The following is a 16,173-nucleotide window of genomic DNA, read 5'->3' as shown; positions in this document are numbered from 1 at the left end:
GAATTGTCCAATTTTGATTCTGTTTTTAAGATCCTACTTGTAATTCTGGAGCTGTCTTGTGGCATCGCCGCGTACGTCAAAAAAGACAACATCACGAAAATCCTCAACGACGAAGCTTTGGACTCAATAAATGAAGACTGGGAAATCGAAGTTCTTTCGGACGATGGTTCTTGGTCTTTAGGTTTTTGGAAAAATATGAGTTAGGAATTAAAGTGTTTTGAAGAGAGAAATCCGACCGCCGTCGCGTGGCAGGTTTTGCAAGAAGAGTTCAATTGCTGCGGGTTCAACAATTACACCGATTGGAATAATGCCACTTCTTCCGGCTTTCCGCAGTACGTAGAAGACATGCAGTTGTGGCTGTCGACACAGAGCTACAATCTGACAGCGATTCCAGGCCGGGCTCGACAACCTGTGTGGAAAACCTGAGTCAGGGTCTGAAAATCCATCATTGAAGATTTTTCAGACCCTGACTCAGGTTTTCTAGACAGGTTGCCGAGCCCAGATTTTAGTCCCAGGAAAGATTTTTTGATTCGAAAAATCTGAAGATCTGACCAATTTTTGGCCACAAATAATTCGAGTTAAAAATCTGAGAAAAAGACTCTTGCTGCGACGTAAATGAATTCGGCTGCGGGTTAATTTACTCGGCGGAAAATATCGAAGACGATATCCAAACTATTGGATGCAAAAACTCGGTTTTCCAACTCAAAATAAACCTTCTTCTAACTTCTCTTTTGAAAAGGTGGAGTCGTTTTTGACGAGCAACATCGCCATCATCGCCGGAGCTGCTGTCGGGTTAGCCGTTTTGCAGATCTCACTGATTTTCATCTCCTGGCGGCTCTCAAACGAACCCAAATTCAATGCCTAGCGAAAAAGTGAAGAACCATGAAGAAAAACGAACTTTCGGAGCTGTTCAATTAAAAATTCAATAAATGATTTTCGCACTAGAATTTTTTATTGAAAACTCAAATTGAAAACTCAAAATTAGCAAAATCTCTCTTTCACGGATCCTGACTTGTAAGATTGTCGGAAAGTTAAACAAGAGACAAAGAAAGAAAGCTAAATAGAGACTTGTCAATTCAAAGTTTCAAAGTTTGAGAAATCTTAATTGAGAAATAAAAACCGCGGAGCAGTGAATTTTGAAAAGGTTAGCCAAATTTGTTTCTGGGGCTGGTTTTGGCTTTATGTTTATTTTGCTATCTTCCTTGCTGAGTCACTTTTTTGAAACTTGGCAAAGAGAAGAGTCTCAACTTCACAAAACTGATAAGAAGAGTCCTCTTTTGCTTCAACAAGTTCAGTGAAAATAGAATGCCACAAAAGAATCTGCCCGCATTTTTAAGCAAAGTTTTTCTCGTTGTTGTCGGAGTGTGGATTTTGCATGGGCTCGTCCAACTCACGAGAAACATTCAACTTCGACTTGATTTTGAAAATTTCAACCCAGCAAGAAAAACAAGCAGAATAATAGTAGATGAGAAGAATTTAAAAGAGAAAGTCGTTTTGCTATTGACGGATTATCGGACTGGGTCTACTTTATTGGTAAGCAGCCTGTGTAGAAGACCTGAGTCAGGGTCTGAAAGATCTCAAATGAAAAGCCGCGTTTTCATTTGAACCCATTTTAAAAGGCATAATTTTCTAGGGCGAGATTTTCAGCAGACACGAAGACGCGTTTTACATGTTCGAACCTGACCACGCTGTTTTGTGGGATCCAACAACACAGGTAACTACAACTCAAGAAGGACAAAAATCACCATGCTCGGAACTTGAAGGTCAACTGGCTGATGGAGTACTTTCGCTGCGAGTTCGTGAGCCTGAGCGAGTCCAAGATCGAAAACAACGAAGTGAACTGGAGTAAACACCGCGATTTCGTCTTTTCGCACAAAACTGCTCGTCTCTGCAAGCCGCCCTTTTGCGGGGCGGATTTTTCGAACGACGTTTTCAAATGCATGAAATGTCAAAAAGTAGATGTTTCGTTGGCGCGGGAGGTTTGCAAACGCAATACTCCGGTAATCAAGACTGTGAGGACCAAAGACATGGAGAAGTTCAAAACCGGCTTTTTGGAAAATCAGCTTGAGCCGCGAATCGTCATTAACGTCCGAGACCCGCGAGCTGTTGTCCATTCGAGAAGGCAGCTCGCAGAAGTGGCGGGAGTCAGCTTGGAAAACATGAAAAACTACTGCGAGTACAAAGTAAAGCAGAAAAAGATGGTGGAGGAGGATCCCTGGTTCGGGGAAAAAACGACGTTTGTGAAATACGAAGAATTGGCCCTCGATCCAGTCAGAGAAGCGACCAGAATTTACGACTTTACTGGTTTTGCGCAGTCATCAAGGAAAAGAGCTCGAAAATTTATTAAAATGATCATTTCTAACTCAATTTCAACCTTTCATGCTCGAAAAAGTGCCAAGAAAATCATGGTCCAACTAACCCACTCGAGCCACAACAACGACGCTTACGGCACTGTAAGGAACGCTACAAAAACTGTCAACGCCTGGCGAAATAATTTAAACGAGGAGGACATTTCACTGATGAGAAAAATTGAAGACGTCTGTTCAGAAATGATGCGGTTATTCAAATATGAGCCTCTAATAAAGAGTTGATTCATCAAGCTTAATTTCTGCTGGTCTTTTGTTTCGTCGGAATCTGGGCTCCTCAACCTGTGTAGAAAACCTGAGTCAGGGTCCGAATGCGGCTTTCCATAAAGATCATTCGGACCTTGACTCAAGTTTTCTGCTCAGGTTTCTGAGCAAATTTAAGATTAATTTCTTTTATTTTTCTTTCTATTTTTTAAGTAGGGCAAATGCCGAATTTACAGATATGGCAACGACAGAAGGGAGAAATGAGTGAGTGAGAAATATGGCAAGAAGAGCGAGATCGATTAGTGGAAGGAAGAATAAGTGAGGTCGAGGGGCGCAGCAGGTGACTTTTTGGGGATGGTGGATGGAGAGAAGAGGAGAATAGGTAAGAATGAATCGTGATGGGTCTTAGTTACAGATTGGTGTATTTTGAACTTTTGTTAAATCGTCGGTGAGCGAGGCGGTTTTTGTCGGCGCGAATAAATTGATCTGCTTTGGGTGTGGAAGGGGCGTTATTGCGGGAGACAGAGTCGGCTTTCAGCGATTCAGAAGCGGCCGTGCTCTCTTGATTCGGGTGACTGAAGGCCCGGATCGAGGAGAAGGTGGCGCGTTTTTGCTGTTTTATTCGAGCGAGATCAGCTGCGAGGCGCTTTTCATCGTGCTCCATGCTCTGAAATGAAGGTTAAAAAGGTAAATCAAAAATATCAGTACCTCCTCGGGCTCGTTCTGCGCCACGGGCGCTTTGCTCTGATGTCTGCTGACTCTGATCGAGTGTTTCATTTTACTGCGACGGACTTCTTTGAGGCCGCGTTGCAATTGACGCTCCTTGGCGTCCAGCGCGGAGAACGAATTGAACTTTGTTTTCAGCACTTCTAGCTGGTTTCTGATGATGATTTCTACTGCTCGTGTCGTTGCTCCGATTTGCTGGGCAACTGAAAGCAATCATTTATTTAAAATAAATTATTTTTGAAATTTGAAATTTCGGCCTTCAAATGAACCATCTTGTTTCCCTTTCTGTTTGTCATTCAATTTGGACAACCTATTTTTCGGTTTGAATTTGTGCTTATTCAAATACTGGAAACCGAACCAGCCTTCTTAATTTAGCCTGTTTCTGCTGTATAAAACGGAGGCAAATGTTGTTTTTTTGCGATTTTGAAAATAAAAAATGACTTTTTGAAAAAGATGAAAGAGAGTATCAAATGAAACTTTAACCGCTGATTCTTATACTTCCAATTCCATCAATAAACAAAAATGAAACCAAAAAGTGTCAACCACCGTTAATTTGTTTTTGTGCATACCTGTAAGTGGTGGAATATGATCCGGAGCGCGGATTATACAAGGCGCAATGATGATCGCTAGATTCTGAGGATTCATCTTGTTGTCTTCGGACTTTTGCGCGACGCGGGCGAGGTGGAAGACGACTCTTTCCAAGGTGCCCCGGTGGTGCCGCGGCAGTCCGTTGAAAATCGAAAGCAGCTCGTCGGAGCATTCTTTTTCCGGAAGAGTCATCGCGCGCAAAACGTTGTCGTAGTACTAAAACGCGAAATAGTCAAAAATCGAATTGAAGAGTCTCCAACCTCAAAAGGCACGAGTGGATCGGGGAGCTTTCGGAGGAAAATTTTGAAGATGCTGGCGACGCAATGAACATTGTAACTTTCGAATCTGACTTTTCGGCAATAGGGGTCTTGCTCCAGCTCCGATTCGAGCTTCTTTTCTTCGACTTTGGCGCCAGAGACGCGGTAAATTCCTTGCTTGAGAATGCCGTTCAGCTCGAGATAGGAGAGGACCTTGATCACGAATTCTGGCGTGTCTTGGCCGTCTTTGCACAGGCACTGCAGCGGAACTCCAAACAGTTTTAAGTCTTGTGAGGTCTAAAAGCTTTTATAAGCGACGATAATTTATAATAATTGATGATGACTTCCAATAATAGTAAATGCTTACCAGAGAACATTGAGGAAGCTTGGGACTTTTGATACAGTCTTTGTGGACGAGGATTTTGCAAATGGAGCAAAGTTGAACTTTATCGATCATGAAGAAGAGCCGCTGTTGACAAACAGCACACACATTTGGCTGGATGACTTGGTGACGCGAGAAGTGGTGGCCTCGGCAGTCTTCCTTCTCGATCTTCTTGGGCCGGGGGCGGCGGATCGGACGCAGCGATTTGTTCTCTTTGACGAAGTCTTCTAGCGTCCCGCGGAATGAATTCATGAACATTTGGTACTAAACATGTTAATTATCAAATTAAGAATTAAAAAGAATCAAACCGGAAGAGTTCGCTTTTTTTCCTCGTCGCCGGCGCATGATCTGTGGATTTGGGACTGGAAGGCTTCAGAAAAGTTCTCCAGTAATTGATCGAGCAATAACTCATTGTAGCCTTGAACTGAAAGCGAGCGGAGGGTGTCCTTGAACTCGTTCAGGGCGTTGCGCCAAATGTCGTTCACAAGAGTCATCTCATCATTGCCAGAGTCGTCTTTCTCCAGCGTCGAGTTGAATGATTTGACGCGCTCGTCCAAAAACGCGATCAGATTTTCTGGCCCTTCTGGATCGCTTTCGTCCAGCACGATGACGCGGGGTATTACTTCTTTGCGAGGAATGACGCTTAGATTACTTGTCGCTGGGGCTTCTTTTTGCTTGTTTCGTTTGCGCTTGAGACGGTTCTTGAAGACATGGACGATGTTGGAGGAGCGTTTGGAAGAGGAAGAGCTACTTGTCTCTGGAATGGGCTGGATACTCTGGTAACTAGGCTCCATTGGCTTGATCTCCGTTTTCGAAAATTGACTTGGTCGATTATTGACAGGCATATTCAGCGGCGCCAATTTACCATCTACCACAAGTTTATCGTTGTTTTCCCAATCTGGAATCTCCGCCTGCCAATCACTCTTCCCTTTCTTGAAAATTCGCGAGTTGATATTTTCCGTAGTCGTTGTTGTCTCCAGCCGCTCCTGCGCATCTAGCGAGTTGCTTCGATTTCTACTGCTGCTGCTACTCGCTTTTGCGTGCGATTTTCTCAACAAACGCGTCGAATGCGGAACTTGCCGGGAGTGGATCAGGGCTGGGTCAATTTCCAGATTCTCCCGATCGCTTGATCGGTCGATTTTCTCTGAATATGAAAAGTGATAAGAGTACGCGCTGGGAGGAAGAAACATTTATTTAAATTTTCCCATGAGAGCTCCAAAAAGCGCGCCAAAGGAGAGGCGCCCGCTCTCTTCAGTATTCTATTTGCTTTATCCCTTATTATATTTCCGTGACGCACGAAAGAACCTTTTTTGAAAAAACTAGAGGAAGTTCTTGACTTACCTTTTACGGATTGATGTCTTTCAACTGGAGCGCGTCGCTGGATGATTTTCGCCGGCGGAGGCACTTCTCGTCGTTCTCTGAAGATAAAAATTGAAATGAGGGAATCAAGAAATTCTAGAGCCGTACCTAATTGAGTCGCGCCGTTCTAGTGGCTGGGGTGAGGGACGGAACTGCGATTTAACCCGCTCTGACTGTTCGTATGATCGAGGCGTTAGAACGAAACTTGCACTCGTCCGGGATCCATCAGGGCGGAGCTCTATCCTCTCGTGAATCTTGTCTCGCGGTAGTATGGCGGATGGCGGTCTTAATACAAAATTCTAAAGCTGAAACGAAGAGAATCAAAGTATGATGAGATATTTTGGGCAATATTTGGGGAATGAATTACACTGGACTGACCTCTCTCGCGGGCGAACTTTCTTCTCGAACAAGATCTGGTCGGGAAGGTCAGCTTCGCTCTGTCGCCGATTTTGGGATGACCGCGAACGGGGTCGCCGCGAGTTTCGCATTTTTGGGGCCTCGGATTCTTTAGAACTTGGATCTTTTGGCGGTAGTTGTGCGTTCATCATCATTGACTCCTGTTCTCGTTTATGTCTCCTCGAAGATTTCTTCGACTGCGGGGGAGGACTACTTGGACTACCAAGTTCGCTCACGTCGCCACTGAAGTTAAGATCGGGCGTTGGAATCATTTCCATTTGCTCCATCTCCGTCCACGACGTTTTCGATCGGCCGTGCTGAGTGGCGTGCAGTTGCGAACGCAGTGTTTCTTTTCTCACCAGCTGCACTTGGTAGGGCTGATTGGAGCCATTTGAAGGCGGGCGAACAGGCTTCGAAAGCGGCGTTGAACTGACTGCGGGAAACACTGGCTTTAGAGCAACAGTTTGATCAGGCACAATCCACTTTTGCTCGGGGCTCTGTCTTCGCCGCCGTGGAGAAGTAACTACTTCTGTCTGTTCAGGAGTGTAGTTGATCGCACTCTCGTTCGGCTCAAGCTGACTCATTTGCGAACTCGAGCTGTCCATTTCGACAAACGCGACATTCAACTGGTCCATCGGGTCGAGATTGGCCACCGGAGACATCAGCTTCATCGTTTTAAAACGCTCCTCGTTTCCGTCGAAAAGCTGACTCTCCCGCTCGTTTCTTTCCGCTCTTTTCCGCCTCCACCAGCGCTGAATGACTTTCGCCGAGTCAAGCCATAGTTTGTAGCCGTCCTGCACCTCTTTCAAGCGCCAAGTTCGTCGCCACCACTGCTGGATCACGATTGCAGCGTCGTGTTCGATCTTCAAGCGCTTGTGAATTTCGACTTTTGCACGAGCGATTTTCAACTAAAAAAAAACTCAATTCATCATTCTATTGCTATTAATCAAGGATTTGGTAACAAAAAAAATAAATTTTGACATTTCGGAAATTTTTGAATCGCCATTAAAATTACCTGTGCAAGCTTCTGCTTGGCCAAATATCTTCTCGCAACTGCTTGTAGCGAGGTGATAAACTCCTGCAATCGTAGATACCGGTCGCGTTTCATGCACGCCCTCCACCATTGCTGGATGGTGACGGCGGCGAAGAGGCGGAGTTCGCACTGCTCGCGCGCTGAAATTGCGAATTTACTAATTTTGAAATTTTCTTTCATCATTTGAGAAAACGTGCTAATCTACCAGGCGTCCACTTACCGCAGAATCCTCGCCAATGCTTCTGAATAACAATCGCAGCTGCGTGCCGTTTCAGCTCTTCTTGAAGTCGCGAATTCTGGACCAGGGGCTTGGGCTGCTTGATCCACTCGCGGACAGCTCGTTGGATCACGCGAACTTTGTTGATCACGGCGAATTCGAGCTTCTTGTCCAAGTCGGCTTTGGCAGCGTCTTTCATGAAGATTTGCGTTTTGCCGACAAGTGTCGAATTCGCCAGGCCGAGAGAGTCGACTGCTTCTGCGAGTTGAGCGCGGCTTGGAGTTATGCGATTGGAAAGCAATGCTCCATACTGTCGTAGAAAGCGCATATGCTCCAGCCGAACGGGATAAGCCGATTGTTTGATCTTTACTGTCTCCGTCATTCCCGAGGACTTGAGCTGCTCGAGAATCAGCGTATCGTCGAAAGTAAGCGCTTCTTGGCGCGCATTCGTCCGCACGCACTTGACAAAGAACGGCATCGAGTTGCGAAGCGAGTCCATCAGCCCGGCGAGCGATTGCTGGTACTGCAACGATGTGGTCGTCCGCGACTGTGACTTGTGCGTCTGCTCGAGTGCTGGTACGAGCATGCTCCGGACCGAGTGAATCTTTTGCATTCGCTCGGCGCGACTAATCTTTCCAAGGACCACTTCTTCCATGTCTTCTCCGTCGATGGAGGAGTTGAGCTCCGGCAATCCACCGTCGAAGCATTTTCGAAAGGCAGAGCAAGCCTGAATAACTCGATGGAGCTTGCGCCAGCGCCAGAATGCTCGCTGGCTCTGAGCAGATGCACAACGAAGGAGCCAGCAACTGCTTCCTCGCAGAATCTAAATCGCGATTTAGGATGACTCTTTTCCATGTCTCAAGTGATTTACCTGCAAGGAAGTTGTGGCTACCACGTCTCTATTTTTCTCAACAAAGCCTTCAATGTTGTACTCGACCCAGCCGGCGTAGTGGTTGATTGCGAAAGCATCGACCATTTCATTTCTGCGGTAGACCGGCTTCAGCTCCATGTTGTTTTCATCAAATCGATTGAGAAGAACGATATCGTTCAGACCTACAATCAGGCATCAACAACGATCAGCTGTCTCCGCCAAAATACCTGGGATGTTCTCGTTTAGGAGACAGAAGAGACCCTCCGGACGTCTGGAATAGAGCTCGATGATAGCCTCGTTGTCAGAGAACTGGACATCGGTCCAGCGCAAGTCTTCCTTCTCGTGCTCTTCTTTTTCCAGTTCGAAGATGTGTTGATTCGAGAAAAGCTGCAGCGTCTCGTTCGCGTAGTTGATGCAAAACTGCTCGAAAGAGTTGCCCTCCTCCGCCTTAGCAAACAAGTTAAAACATGATTCTTTCTCTCTTCTATGTCTTCAGTTTTGCAAAAATAACAATACCTGTTCGAATCCGAAAATGTCCAAAATGCCGATATTCCTGGCCGTTTGGAGGTGGTAGGTTTGCTCTGGTCGATTGGCCGCGTTGAGAGTAAGCAACAAAAAGTCGAACACTTTTCTATATGCTGCCTTGGCGAGCCCGTCGCGTGCCTCGTATGCTAAAAAAGAGGGGGCCAATTAGTTTGATTGTCGAGAGTCTTGCTTGAGAGGAACAGTCAGCGGCACTGATAGCCTGGCTCGCTAACACCCCGAATGACGTCCTACACAGAATCACAATAATACTTAATTATCAATTATCTAGCGATAGCGATAGCTCGAATGCACCGGCACGTGCCGTATCGATCCAACGTATAATAAACTCAATGAAATGACGAAAAAGTACTCGTCAGCAACTATTTTCCAATCCTCAAGGTCAAAAATGCGAAAATAATTTGGCTAATTGACTAACCCGTCGATTTTAAGTCCCTTTTTCTTCTTTACCTTTGGCACAGTTGTGTTTTCTGGTAAGAGTTTCGATGTGCGCTCCTCGCCCGATCTTGCTGCTTTTCTCGGTGAGCAGGGAAAGAAGACTCTTCGGCTTTATAGAGAGCAAGTGTGCCGCCTCCTCGAGCCATTCCGTATTCACAATTGAAGCTTGATCACGGTAATCTGACTTGAAATCAATATTCCCGAGGGCCAAGATTCCAGCCATTATTTGGAAAATCCTGAAAGCATTAGTTTCAATTTCAACAAACAAGTATTTCAGAAGTTTTTACTGTAACTACTTTTGGGCAGAGGAAGAGTGAATGGCGTTTACCTGTATTGAGATGAGTCGAACAGAGCAATCGAGTCTAGCGCATTTTGAAGTTTAATGATTCCCCTTCCGTCGGTTTCCTCTCTTTCTTCCACAGGCAGCGCGTTGCTGTTTCTGATGAAGGCGTAGTCGTCCGGGCTTCTGAGGCCTACTCTCTCCTTCTCCGCGGGCGCCAGGCCATAGAGCAGCGTGTAGAAGATATGGAAGTTACGCTCTTGTGGATGCCTAAATGCAAAGGTCAATAATCATGAATTATTCAGAATTATTCGCATTTGACAAAGGCAGCGCCTTGATTCAACCATTATCGAATTTAAAAAACAAAATGTCGATAAATCACACTTTAACACCCCCAGCGCAGCAAAAGCCTTTTTTACTTAATTAATATTAAAACAATCGTATTTTCAATAAATAATTCTATTCAATAAATTGTTATTTTGGAATACGAAGAGAAATAGGTTAGGGTAAGGTCTCCTTTTTAACGGATTTAAGGGGTCCCCTATTTAACGGATCTTCTGAAATTCCTCTTGAGGAAAAATGAAACCGTTAAAATGGGGACCTCCCTTTTTTATCTCGCGGTTACCTTTGAATGATCCTGGGAACTTCAAGGAGATACTGCTCCAGCTTGGCGCCGGTAAGTCTTCCAGCAGCGGCGAAGCTCAACGTCATGAATTTGCCGACCCTGGAAGAGTTGACGTTTCTCCGCGTCTTCGCGTGCCCAAAATTCTCCAGAATCGGACCAGCCGCAACGATTCGTGTTTCATGCGAGCGCACAAGCGTCAGCAAGTGTTGCACTAAGATTTCAGTGCAGAAACTTTTTCCAGAGCCGCTTTCGCCGGAGACAACGATCGAACACGACGAATGTTTTCCCTGTTTCTGGTTTTAGAAAAAAGATAAGAAATCAGCTCTCAGACAAAGAAAAAAAAAGTGATTTTGTTTTGGAAAAAAGTAAAGCAATAGCTCTTTGAAGCTCACTTCTGATAAGAGTTTTCCACTTTCTCACGCTAAAATGGAAGAAAAAAGGAAACTATCTATTCATATTTATAATTGGTTTATCTTTTCTTTTTCTTAATCCCGTGCCTTATTAATTGTTTCAAAGGCTGCGTCGGCAACTGCGAAGACATGAGCTTTGGTTTGAAGACCTCGACCGCGATGAAGATGCTGCAATCGGGGGCCGTACAGATTCGCGATCTGGCAGTAGGGATTGAGGGAGACAAGAACGGGGCCAGCCCAGGTGTAGATTTCTTGAGATTCGAAGCGCTTGCGCAACACGCGCAAAAGGGAGGACGGCGAGGGAGAAGAGATGTTGCACAAGTCTTGGGGAGTCGAGTCTGCGCTGGGAAGAAAACCCTTCAATTCGAGAAGTTGTCTGGGGTTGAGTCTGCTCTCCGCCTGTCTCAGGGTGAATTTGTACTTATTGGCCGTGTATTTGGCGGACTTGGCCTGGCTGGGCCACAGGAGAAAACGCTCCATGGGGAGATCGTCGGGCTCCATCACGCTCTCGCTGTTGTCGGGTCCTTGTTCGACCAGCGTCAAGTTGTTGAGGCCAAAGATGCCGAGCTGGGCGGCGGCTGCTTTGGCGACATGGGCGGCCGTCGTCCGCTCATCGACGCGCACTGGCAGAAAGACCGTGGCCGGCTGCAGCTCGCCCGGGTAGATCCGGATCATAAACGACGCCATTTCACGAATTCAAATTCAAAGAGCCGCCGAATTTATGCCACCGAAAAGCGTACAAAGAAAGAAGCGCATCTCCTTCTTACGAGCTCTTCGCGTGGAATGCTCTGAATACAGCAATTGTTAAAGAAAACGTCAGAAAATTGAATTATATACAGTCGAAGGTTGAATGGGGGACAGCCTTATTGGCCCCTATTTTCGGGCGAGTACAGATATATCGGAAAAAGACAGCGAGTTGTTTTTCAGCTTTCATCCTCGCTAGAATCGCTGTAGTCGCAAATAAGCGCTGGTTTACAAGAAGGAACTGCTGGAGCTGATTCTTTTGATTCAGATTCTAGCGCCGAGGATTTCGCGCGTTTTGATTTCGTGACGCCGAGCTTCGCCAAAGTTAGAGTTCTTTTTGCGCCACTGAGTTTGTTTGCCGCTTTTTTGCCGCCCGAGCTGGCGGATTTTACTTTCTGGGCCATAATTACTTTCGCCATAGCTTTTTCTTCGTCAGTGGCTTCACTCTCATGCATTTTTGCGTATCTTAAACCCGCCCTAAGGGCCCTGTTGAGTTTGAAGCTGTCGCCGTGCTTCTTCGCATTTTGGATCTTGAGCTTGAGCAGCTCGGGCTTCCGCTCGTCGTGCACGTTCTTGTCGTTCTTGCCCTTTTCCAGCGCGAACATCGGGTCATTGTCCAGTCTTGCGCGCTCGGCAGAATCAGTGAAGCTCACCTGAAAACATTTGATGGCCTGGTTTTGTATTTAATCACCTGTCCGTTTTCTTCCATGTCCCAAGAACGAACATCCCTCCTGCAGCCAGAAACGCAGACATAGTCAAAGTTGGCCGGGTCGGTGCGCATTTCGTGCATTTGCGGACACTTGTGGCATTTCATCTTGAACTTGTAGACCGGAGTCGAAAGATACTTCCCGACGCAGAACTTTTCGGCAGTGTAGCGCGTCGCCAGCGCGAATTTGTTGTTGCATCCTGAAAAGGGGAAAAGGGTTATCTTCTGAGGATCTATTCAAAGTTTCTCACCTGTGCACCAAATCGGAAAGGGCAGTTCAATCCTAACAATAAGGATTCCTTCTTTGATCTTCTTCGCCTGGTGTGTCAAGTGGTGGCTCCCTGAATATACAGATAATTACAGAGCTATCTGAGGAAAAATATCTGACCGTGCATTTTGTCGAGACTTCCCATTTCCGGCCGCCAATTCGGCGGGTAATACATTCCATCTGCCTGAGCAGCTTTTAGCGTCGTCAACTGCGCCGCCATTTTTCTTGTTTTCTGAAAAAGAAAAAGGTTGAAAAATCAGTCGTCTTGCTTGAAGGAAGTTGTTGCTAAATGAACAGAAAAAAAGATAAGCGTATCCGTGTCAGTAGTATTGTACAGAATTGAAAGACGCACGATGCGGGATTTCAAATTTCCAGCGTCGAAAACATAAAATTAGGAATATAAATTAAAAAACGCCGCCCTATCGCTCTGCGGCTGGTAGTTCTCCAGCGCCTCTTCGAAGTGCTTCTGGAGAATCGGAACTCGCAATGAAGCCTTTTTGGGTTCTTCTGGCGCTTCCGCTTCTGTCTCACTGCTGCTCGTTTTTCGTGCTGGAAGAAGACGACGTACTCCGTTTAGAAATTGCATTACTGAAAATATTGGCTCACTCATCCAGCCTTTTTAAAAACAAGAAGCTATTTACGGCTTTGAGAAAGAAATAGCCGCACTTTGCGCGGCTTCTCGGCCGCGGCTTTTCGATGAAATCAAAAACTAACCTAGAGAAGCAGATGTTTCCTTCTTTACTTTAACTTCTGAAGAACGAGAGTTCACTTTTGAAGGACTGCTTGTTTCCTCTCCCTTCGTAGCTTCTTCGCTTGTTTGACCAGAAATGATAATTTGCTTGATTTCCTTCTGGAGCGCCGTGTGAACGTAATCACTGAGGCTTTCTCCTAATTTCAACTTCTGGCTTCTCTCCTCGACGAACTCGTGGACAGCAGAGGTAACGGCGAACTGAAGTTTAAAATCTTTAAATTGATCATGACTCATGACTCGGCCATTTTCAAAAGGTGAGAGCACAAAAAGGATTAATCGACCCCTACAGGGCGGCTTAAATGCCCTTTTCTCTTCCCACGTGATCACCAATTTGAAATTCCATTTTTCGAAAAAGCAAAAAAGTTACCTGGACGAAGTTGTGTACTTTAGAGCAATCCCAGTTGTTCATTTTTTCGATCAGCTGGACAAAGTCGAATTTGACGTCGAAGTCTTCTTTGGGAAGTTTGCTCTCGATAATCTGCCGGATGGTCTCCGAGTTGGGAAGAGGAATCTCCACCTAATCGATACAATAGCCCAATCCTAGGGTAATTTATGCTCGCTCCCCTTCCGATCATAAAGCAACCCTTCCCTGGGGACATTACTCTACTTCTAGTAGATCTACTTTTCCTCTGACGAAAAAAACGAGAAGCCGCACAATGAGCGGCTTTTTTTTTGATAACTCGAAGCCACAATATCTCGACTTCTTCTTGTCATAAAAGCATCTACTAATCATTGACTGAAATTGAGATTAATGTCAATAAAATTTCTCTCTGTGGTGAAAGTCGAAAAACTGGCTCTAAAGTGCTCTAGCTAGAAAAAGTTAAAAGTGACTTTGAAAAGAGATAGTTGAGTTGAGTCATTTTGATTCTCATTGAGTCGTTTTTTTGAGGATCAAGCGCGGATAATCCAACAATTGATTTACTCTGAGATTTCATGAGCCGGACATGGTTACAACCACCCACTCTCTCACAATGACCTTTATCGACAAAGACACTCGAACAATCAAACAAGGTGATAACAATCGACATTCATGTCAATACAACTATCCAGCCACGTAAATTACCCAGCTTCAGAAATTAATAAATTTAGTTTCTCATAATTTACTACTTACATGTATTCATGTTTAAAAAAAACTTAAAATAATAATTTTGGCGAATCTTTGGAGAAAGATTGGAAATTAAAAGATTTCTCTCTATTAGCAAATTGACTTACTTTGATGGGGAGGCGGCGGAGAATAGCCTCATCAAGAGTGTCTTTTCTGTTTGTCGCGCCGATTACGACGACTGGGGCTCCCTTGTTCTGATCGAAGCCGTCCCAGGCAGTGAGAAACTCGGCAATCTTGATTTGCGTGTGCTCGTGGAAGCTTTCGTCGTTGCGGTTGCCGAGGAAAACGTCGATTTCGTCGACGAAAATCACCGTTGGAGCAAGCTTTTTCGCGACAGAGAAAAACGCCTGTTTCAATGAATGAAGGGAAAGAATAAGAGGGGGGTACTGAATTGTGCCGCTCTGCGCCGCCCTGCGCCGCCTTGCGCCGCCCTGCGCCGCCCTGCGCCGCCCAGCGTCGCCCGGTCCGAAACCATCCGGCTCTCATCCGACCCAACCATGACCTAAGAAACAATTCTGAACAAGAGCGAGAGTTGGGCCCCGCCAACCCAATGAGTTCTTTACCAGAAAATGCGCGCGTAAGGGCCTTTGGCCCGTCGCGTGCTCAATAAATAAGTGATTTTATGCCAAAATCTGAGTTTGGTTGAGAATTACTGTACTGGCACCCTAAATTATAGGTTTACCTTTATTTAATTTTAAGACAATATAAATATGTCAGAATAACTAAGTTAACATGAAAATCTAAATTTCCAGCTTTTGAAAGACAAAATATCTTCGGATACAGCGAGACCGGGCGACGCTGGGCGGCGCAGGGCGGCGCAGGGCGGCGCAGAGCGGCGCAGGGCGGCGCAGGGCGGCACAATTCAGTGTCTCCCGAATAAGAGAATTTTATTCTGACCTGGATGAACTTCTCTGACTCGCCGATCCATTTCGAATTGACTAAACTGGGCTGGACGACGAGAAAATTAAAGCCAGCTTCTCTTGCAATCGCCCTGGCGAGCATTGTTTTCCCGCATCCCGGAGGTCTAATCACGCATGAATATTACTTTCTTTCTTTTTTCTTCTTTTTTTTTATAACAGTAGATTTTGCACAAACAAAAAGGCTATAAAGAGAGAGAGAGGCAGCCTTAATTAGACAGCGACAAAGCTCGCTAGTAGCAAGTCGCTACTAACTAAAAAAATATACTTTTACTGCCAGCTTAGATTTTATCTTCGATTTTTTTAAAATTAAATTTCAAATTATCATTTATCAGAATTCTCTCTCAAGCAGAGCAAGACTTAAGGGCCAATATTCAACCGTGTCCATACATCAGCAGTCCTTGTGTGACCTTGACGAGCTTCGCAAAGTCGGGATTGGCGGCGACATTCAGAGCGAACTTCAGATTCCTGTTGATCGTTTCTTTTTCCTTCTTGAGCCCTTTCACCGCCGCCATGTCGTTCAGCTCGTCGGAGTCGGTGACAAAGTGTTCGATCACGGCCCATTCGTGTCTCGGAGCAGAGCGCAAAAAATCGGCCGCGAATTTTTCGCTGTAGCCCATTTTCTCCAATATTTCCGCAGCACGAGTCTTGTCAGCATCCATCAGCTGCGATTGCATAAACTTCATAGTCAGCATTGTGCTTTCATACGCTACAAGAAACCATCTTAGCGACTGCAAATGAGGAAAAACTTCGTAAAAACTCGCTTCGATTTCTTACCGAGGTAAGCAGCAATAAGCCTGACTATCAAGTCACCAACAACATGCAGCAGCTTTCCGTTGTCCTGAAGCAGCCTCTCCCAGAGCTTGTCCCAGCCCTCTCTGATTGCTTTCAACATTTCTAACCGCTGCGAAAAGAACAACACTTTTTGTTTATTCTGTTATTAAATCGGCATTCTAGACATTCGAGGTTGAGAAAGAGAGAGACAAA

The 16,173-nt window shown here is 45.5% G+C and overlaps 4 protein-coding genes across 4 annotated transcripts; 1 reads left to right on the top strand and 3 right to left on the bottom strand.

Moving 5' to 3' along the window:
• The first annotated feature begins 1,116 nt into the window (after positions 1-1,116).
• LOC145706899 (carbohydrate sulfotransferase 6-like) lies at positions 1,117-2,591 on the top strand. Its single transcript, XM_081784356.1, has 3 exons — positions 1,117-1,533; positions 1,634-1,714; positions 1,764-2,591. Exons 1-3 carry the CDS (start codon positions 1,306-1,308, stop codon positions 2,589-2,591), a joined length of 1,137 nt encoding a protein of 378 aa, XP_081640482.1. The 5' UTR covers positions 1,117-1,305.
• Positions 2,592-2,742: 151 nt separating this feature from the next.
• LOC145710511 (unconventional myosin-IXb-like) lies at positions 2,743-11,480 on the bottom strand. The gene is made up of 18 exons (XM_081788275.1): positions 10,783-11,480; positions 10,286-10,572; positions 9,709-9,930; positions 9,393-9,616; positions 8,916-9,070; positions 8,627-8,846; positions 8,400-8,581; positions 7,532-8,351; positions 7,294-7,451; positions 6,261-7,186; positions 5,991-6,167; positions 5,865-5,941; positions 4,832-5,667; positions 4,509-4,787; positions 4,145-4,438; positions 3,866-4,100; positions 3,279-3,499; positions 2,743-3,237 (listed from the first exon to the last, which is right to left on the bottom strand). Exons 1-18 carry the CDS (start codon positions 11,380-11,382, stop codon positions 2,980-2,982), a joined length of 6,171 nt encoding a protein of 2,056 aa, XP_081644401.1. The 5' UTR covers positions 11,383-11,480; the 3' UTR covers positions 2,743-2,979.
• A 31-nt stretch (positions 11,481-11,511) lies between these two features.
• On the bottom strand, positions 11,512-12,650 carry LOC145709938 (putative splicing factor YJU2B). The gene is made up of 4 exons (XM_081787626.1): positions 12,534-12,650; positions 12,397-12,486; positions 12,131-12,345; positions 11,512-12,092 (listed from the first exon to the last, which is right to left on the bottom strand). Exons 1-4 carry the CDS (start codon positions 12,631-12,633, stop codon positions 11,619-11,621), a joined length of 879 nt encoding a protein of 292 aa, XP_081643752.1. The 5' UTR covers positions 12,634-12,650; the 3' UTR covers positions 11,512-11,618.
• Positions 12,651-12,676: 26 nt separating this feature from the next.
• LOC145709937 (mitochondrial sorting homolog) lies at positions 12,677-16,143 on the bottom strand. The gene is made up of 7 exons (XM_081787624.1): positions 15,964-16,143; positions 15,572-15,895; positions 15,167-15,294; positions 14,377-14,616; positions 13,532-13,681; positions 13,128-13,362; positions 12,677-13,001 (listed from the first exon to the last, which is right to left on the bottom strand). Exons 1-7 carry the CDS (start codon positions 16,079-16,081, stop codon positions 12,805-12,807), a joined length of 1,392 nt encoding a protein of 463 aa, XP_081643750.1. The 5' UTR covers positions 16,082-16,143; the 3' UTR covers positions 12,677-12,804.
• Positions 16,144-16,173: the final 30 nt, after the last annotated feature.

This window comes from Oikopleura dioica, chromosome XSR (genome assembly GCF_907165135.1).
Source record: "Oikopleura dioica chromosome XSR, OKI2018_I68_1.0, whole genome shotgun sequence".
NCBI lineage: Eukaryota > Metazoa > Chordata > Appendicularia > Copelata > Oikopleuridae > Oikopleura > Oikopleura dioica.
This window is presented reverse-complemented; position numbering and strand designations above follow the sequence as displayed.

Coding starts and splice junctions, on each gene's coding strand:
- LOC145706899 (XM_081784356.1), top strand. CDS start 1,306: ATGCCACAAAAGAATCTGCCCGCATTTTTAAGCAAAGTTTTTCTCGTT. Junction 1,534..1,633: donor GGACTGGGTCTACTTTATTG/GTAAGCAGCCTG, acceptor ATAATTTTCTAG/GGCGAGATTTTCAGCAGACA. Junction 1,715..1,763: donor TGTGGGATCCAACAACACAG/GTAACTACAACT, acceptor CGGAACTTGAAG/GTCAACTGGCTGATGGAGTA.
- LOC145710511 (XM_081788275.1), bottom strand. CDS start 11,382: ATGGCGTCGTTTATGATCCGGATCTACCCGGGCGAGCTGCAGCCGGCC. Junction 10,573..10,782: donor CCTTTGAAACAATTAATAAG/GCACGGGATTAA, acceptor AACCAGAAACAG/GGAAAACATTCGTCGTGTTC. Junction 8,352..8,399: donor TAGCCACAACTTCCTTGCAG/GTAAATCACTTG, acceptor ATCGCGATTTAG/ATTCTGCGAGGAAGCAGTTG.
- LOC145709938 (XM_081787626.1), bottom strand. CDS start 12,633: ATGGCGGCGCAGTTGACGACGCTAAAAGCTGCTCAGGCAGATGGAATG. Junction 12,346..12,396: donor CTTTCCGATTTGGTGCACAG/GTGAGAAACTTT, acceptor TCCCCTTTTCAG/GATGCAACAACAAATTCGCG. Junction 12,093..12,130: donor ACATGGAAGAAAACGGACAG/GTGATTAAATAC, acceptor AAATGTTTTCAG/GTGAGCTTCACTGATTCTGC.
- LOC145709937 (XM_081787624.1), bottom strand. CDS start 16,081: ATGTTGAAAGCAATCAGAGAGGGCTGGGACAAGCTCTGGGAGAGGCTG. Junction 13,682..14,376: donor TCCGCCGCCTCCCCATCAAA/GTAAGTCAATTT, acceptor TGTATCGATTAG/GTGGAGATTCCTCTTCCCAA. Junction 13,002..13,127: donor GGAAACATCTGCTTCTCTAG/GTTAGTTTTTGA, acceptor CAATATTTTCAG/TAATGCAATTTCTAAACGGA.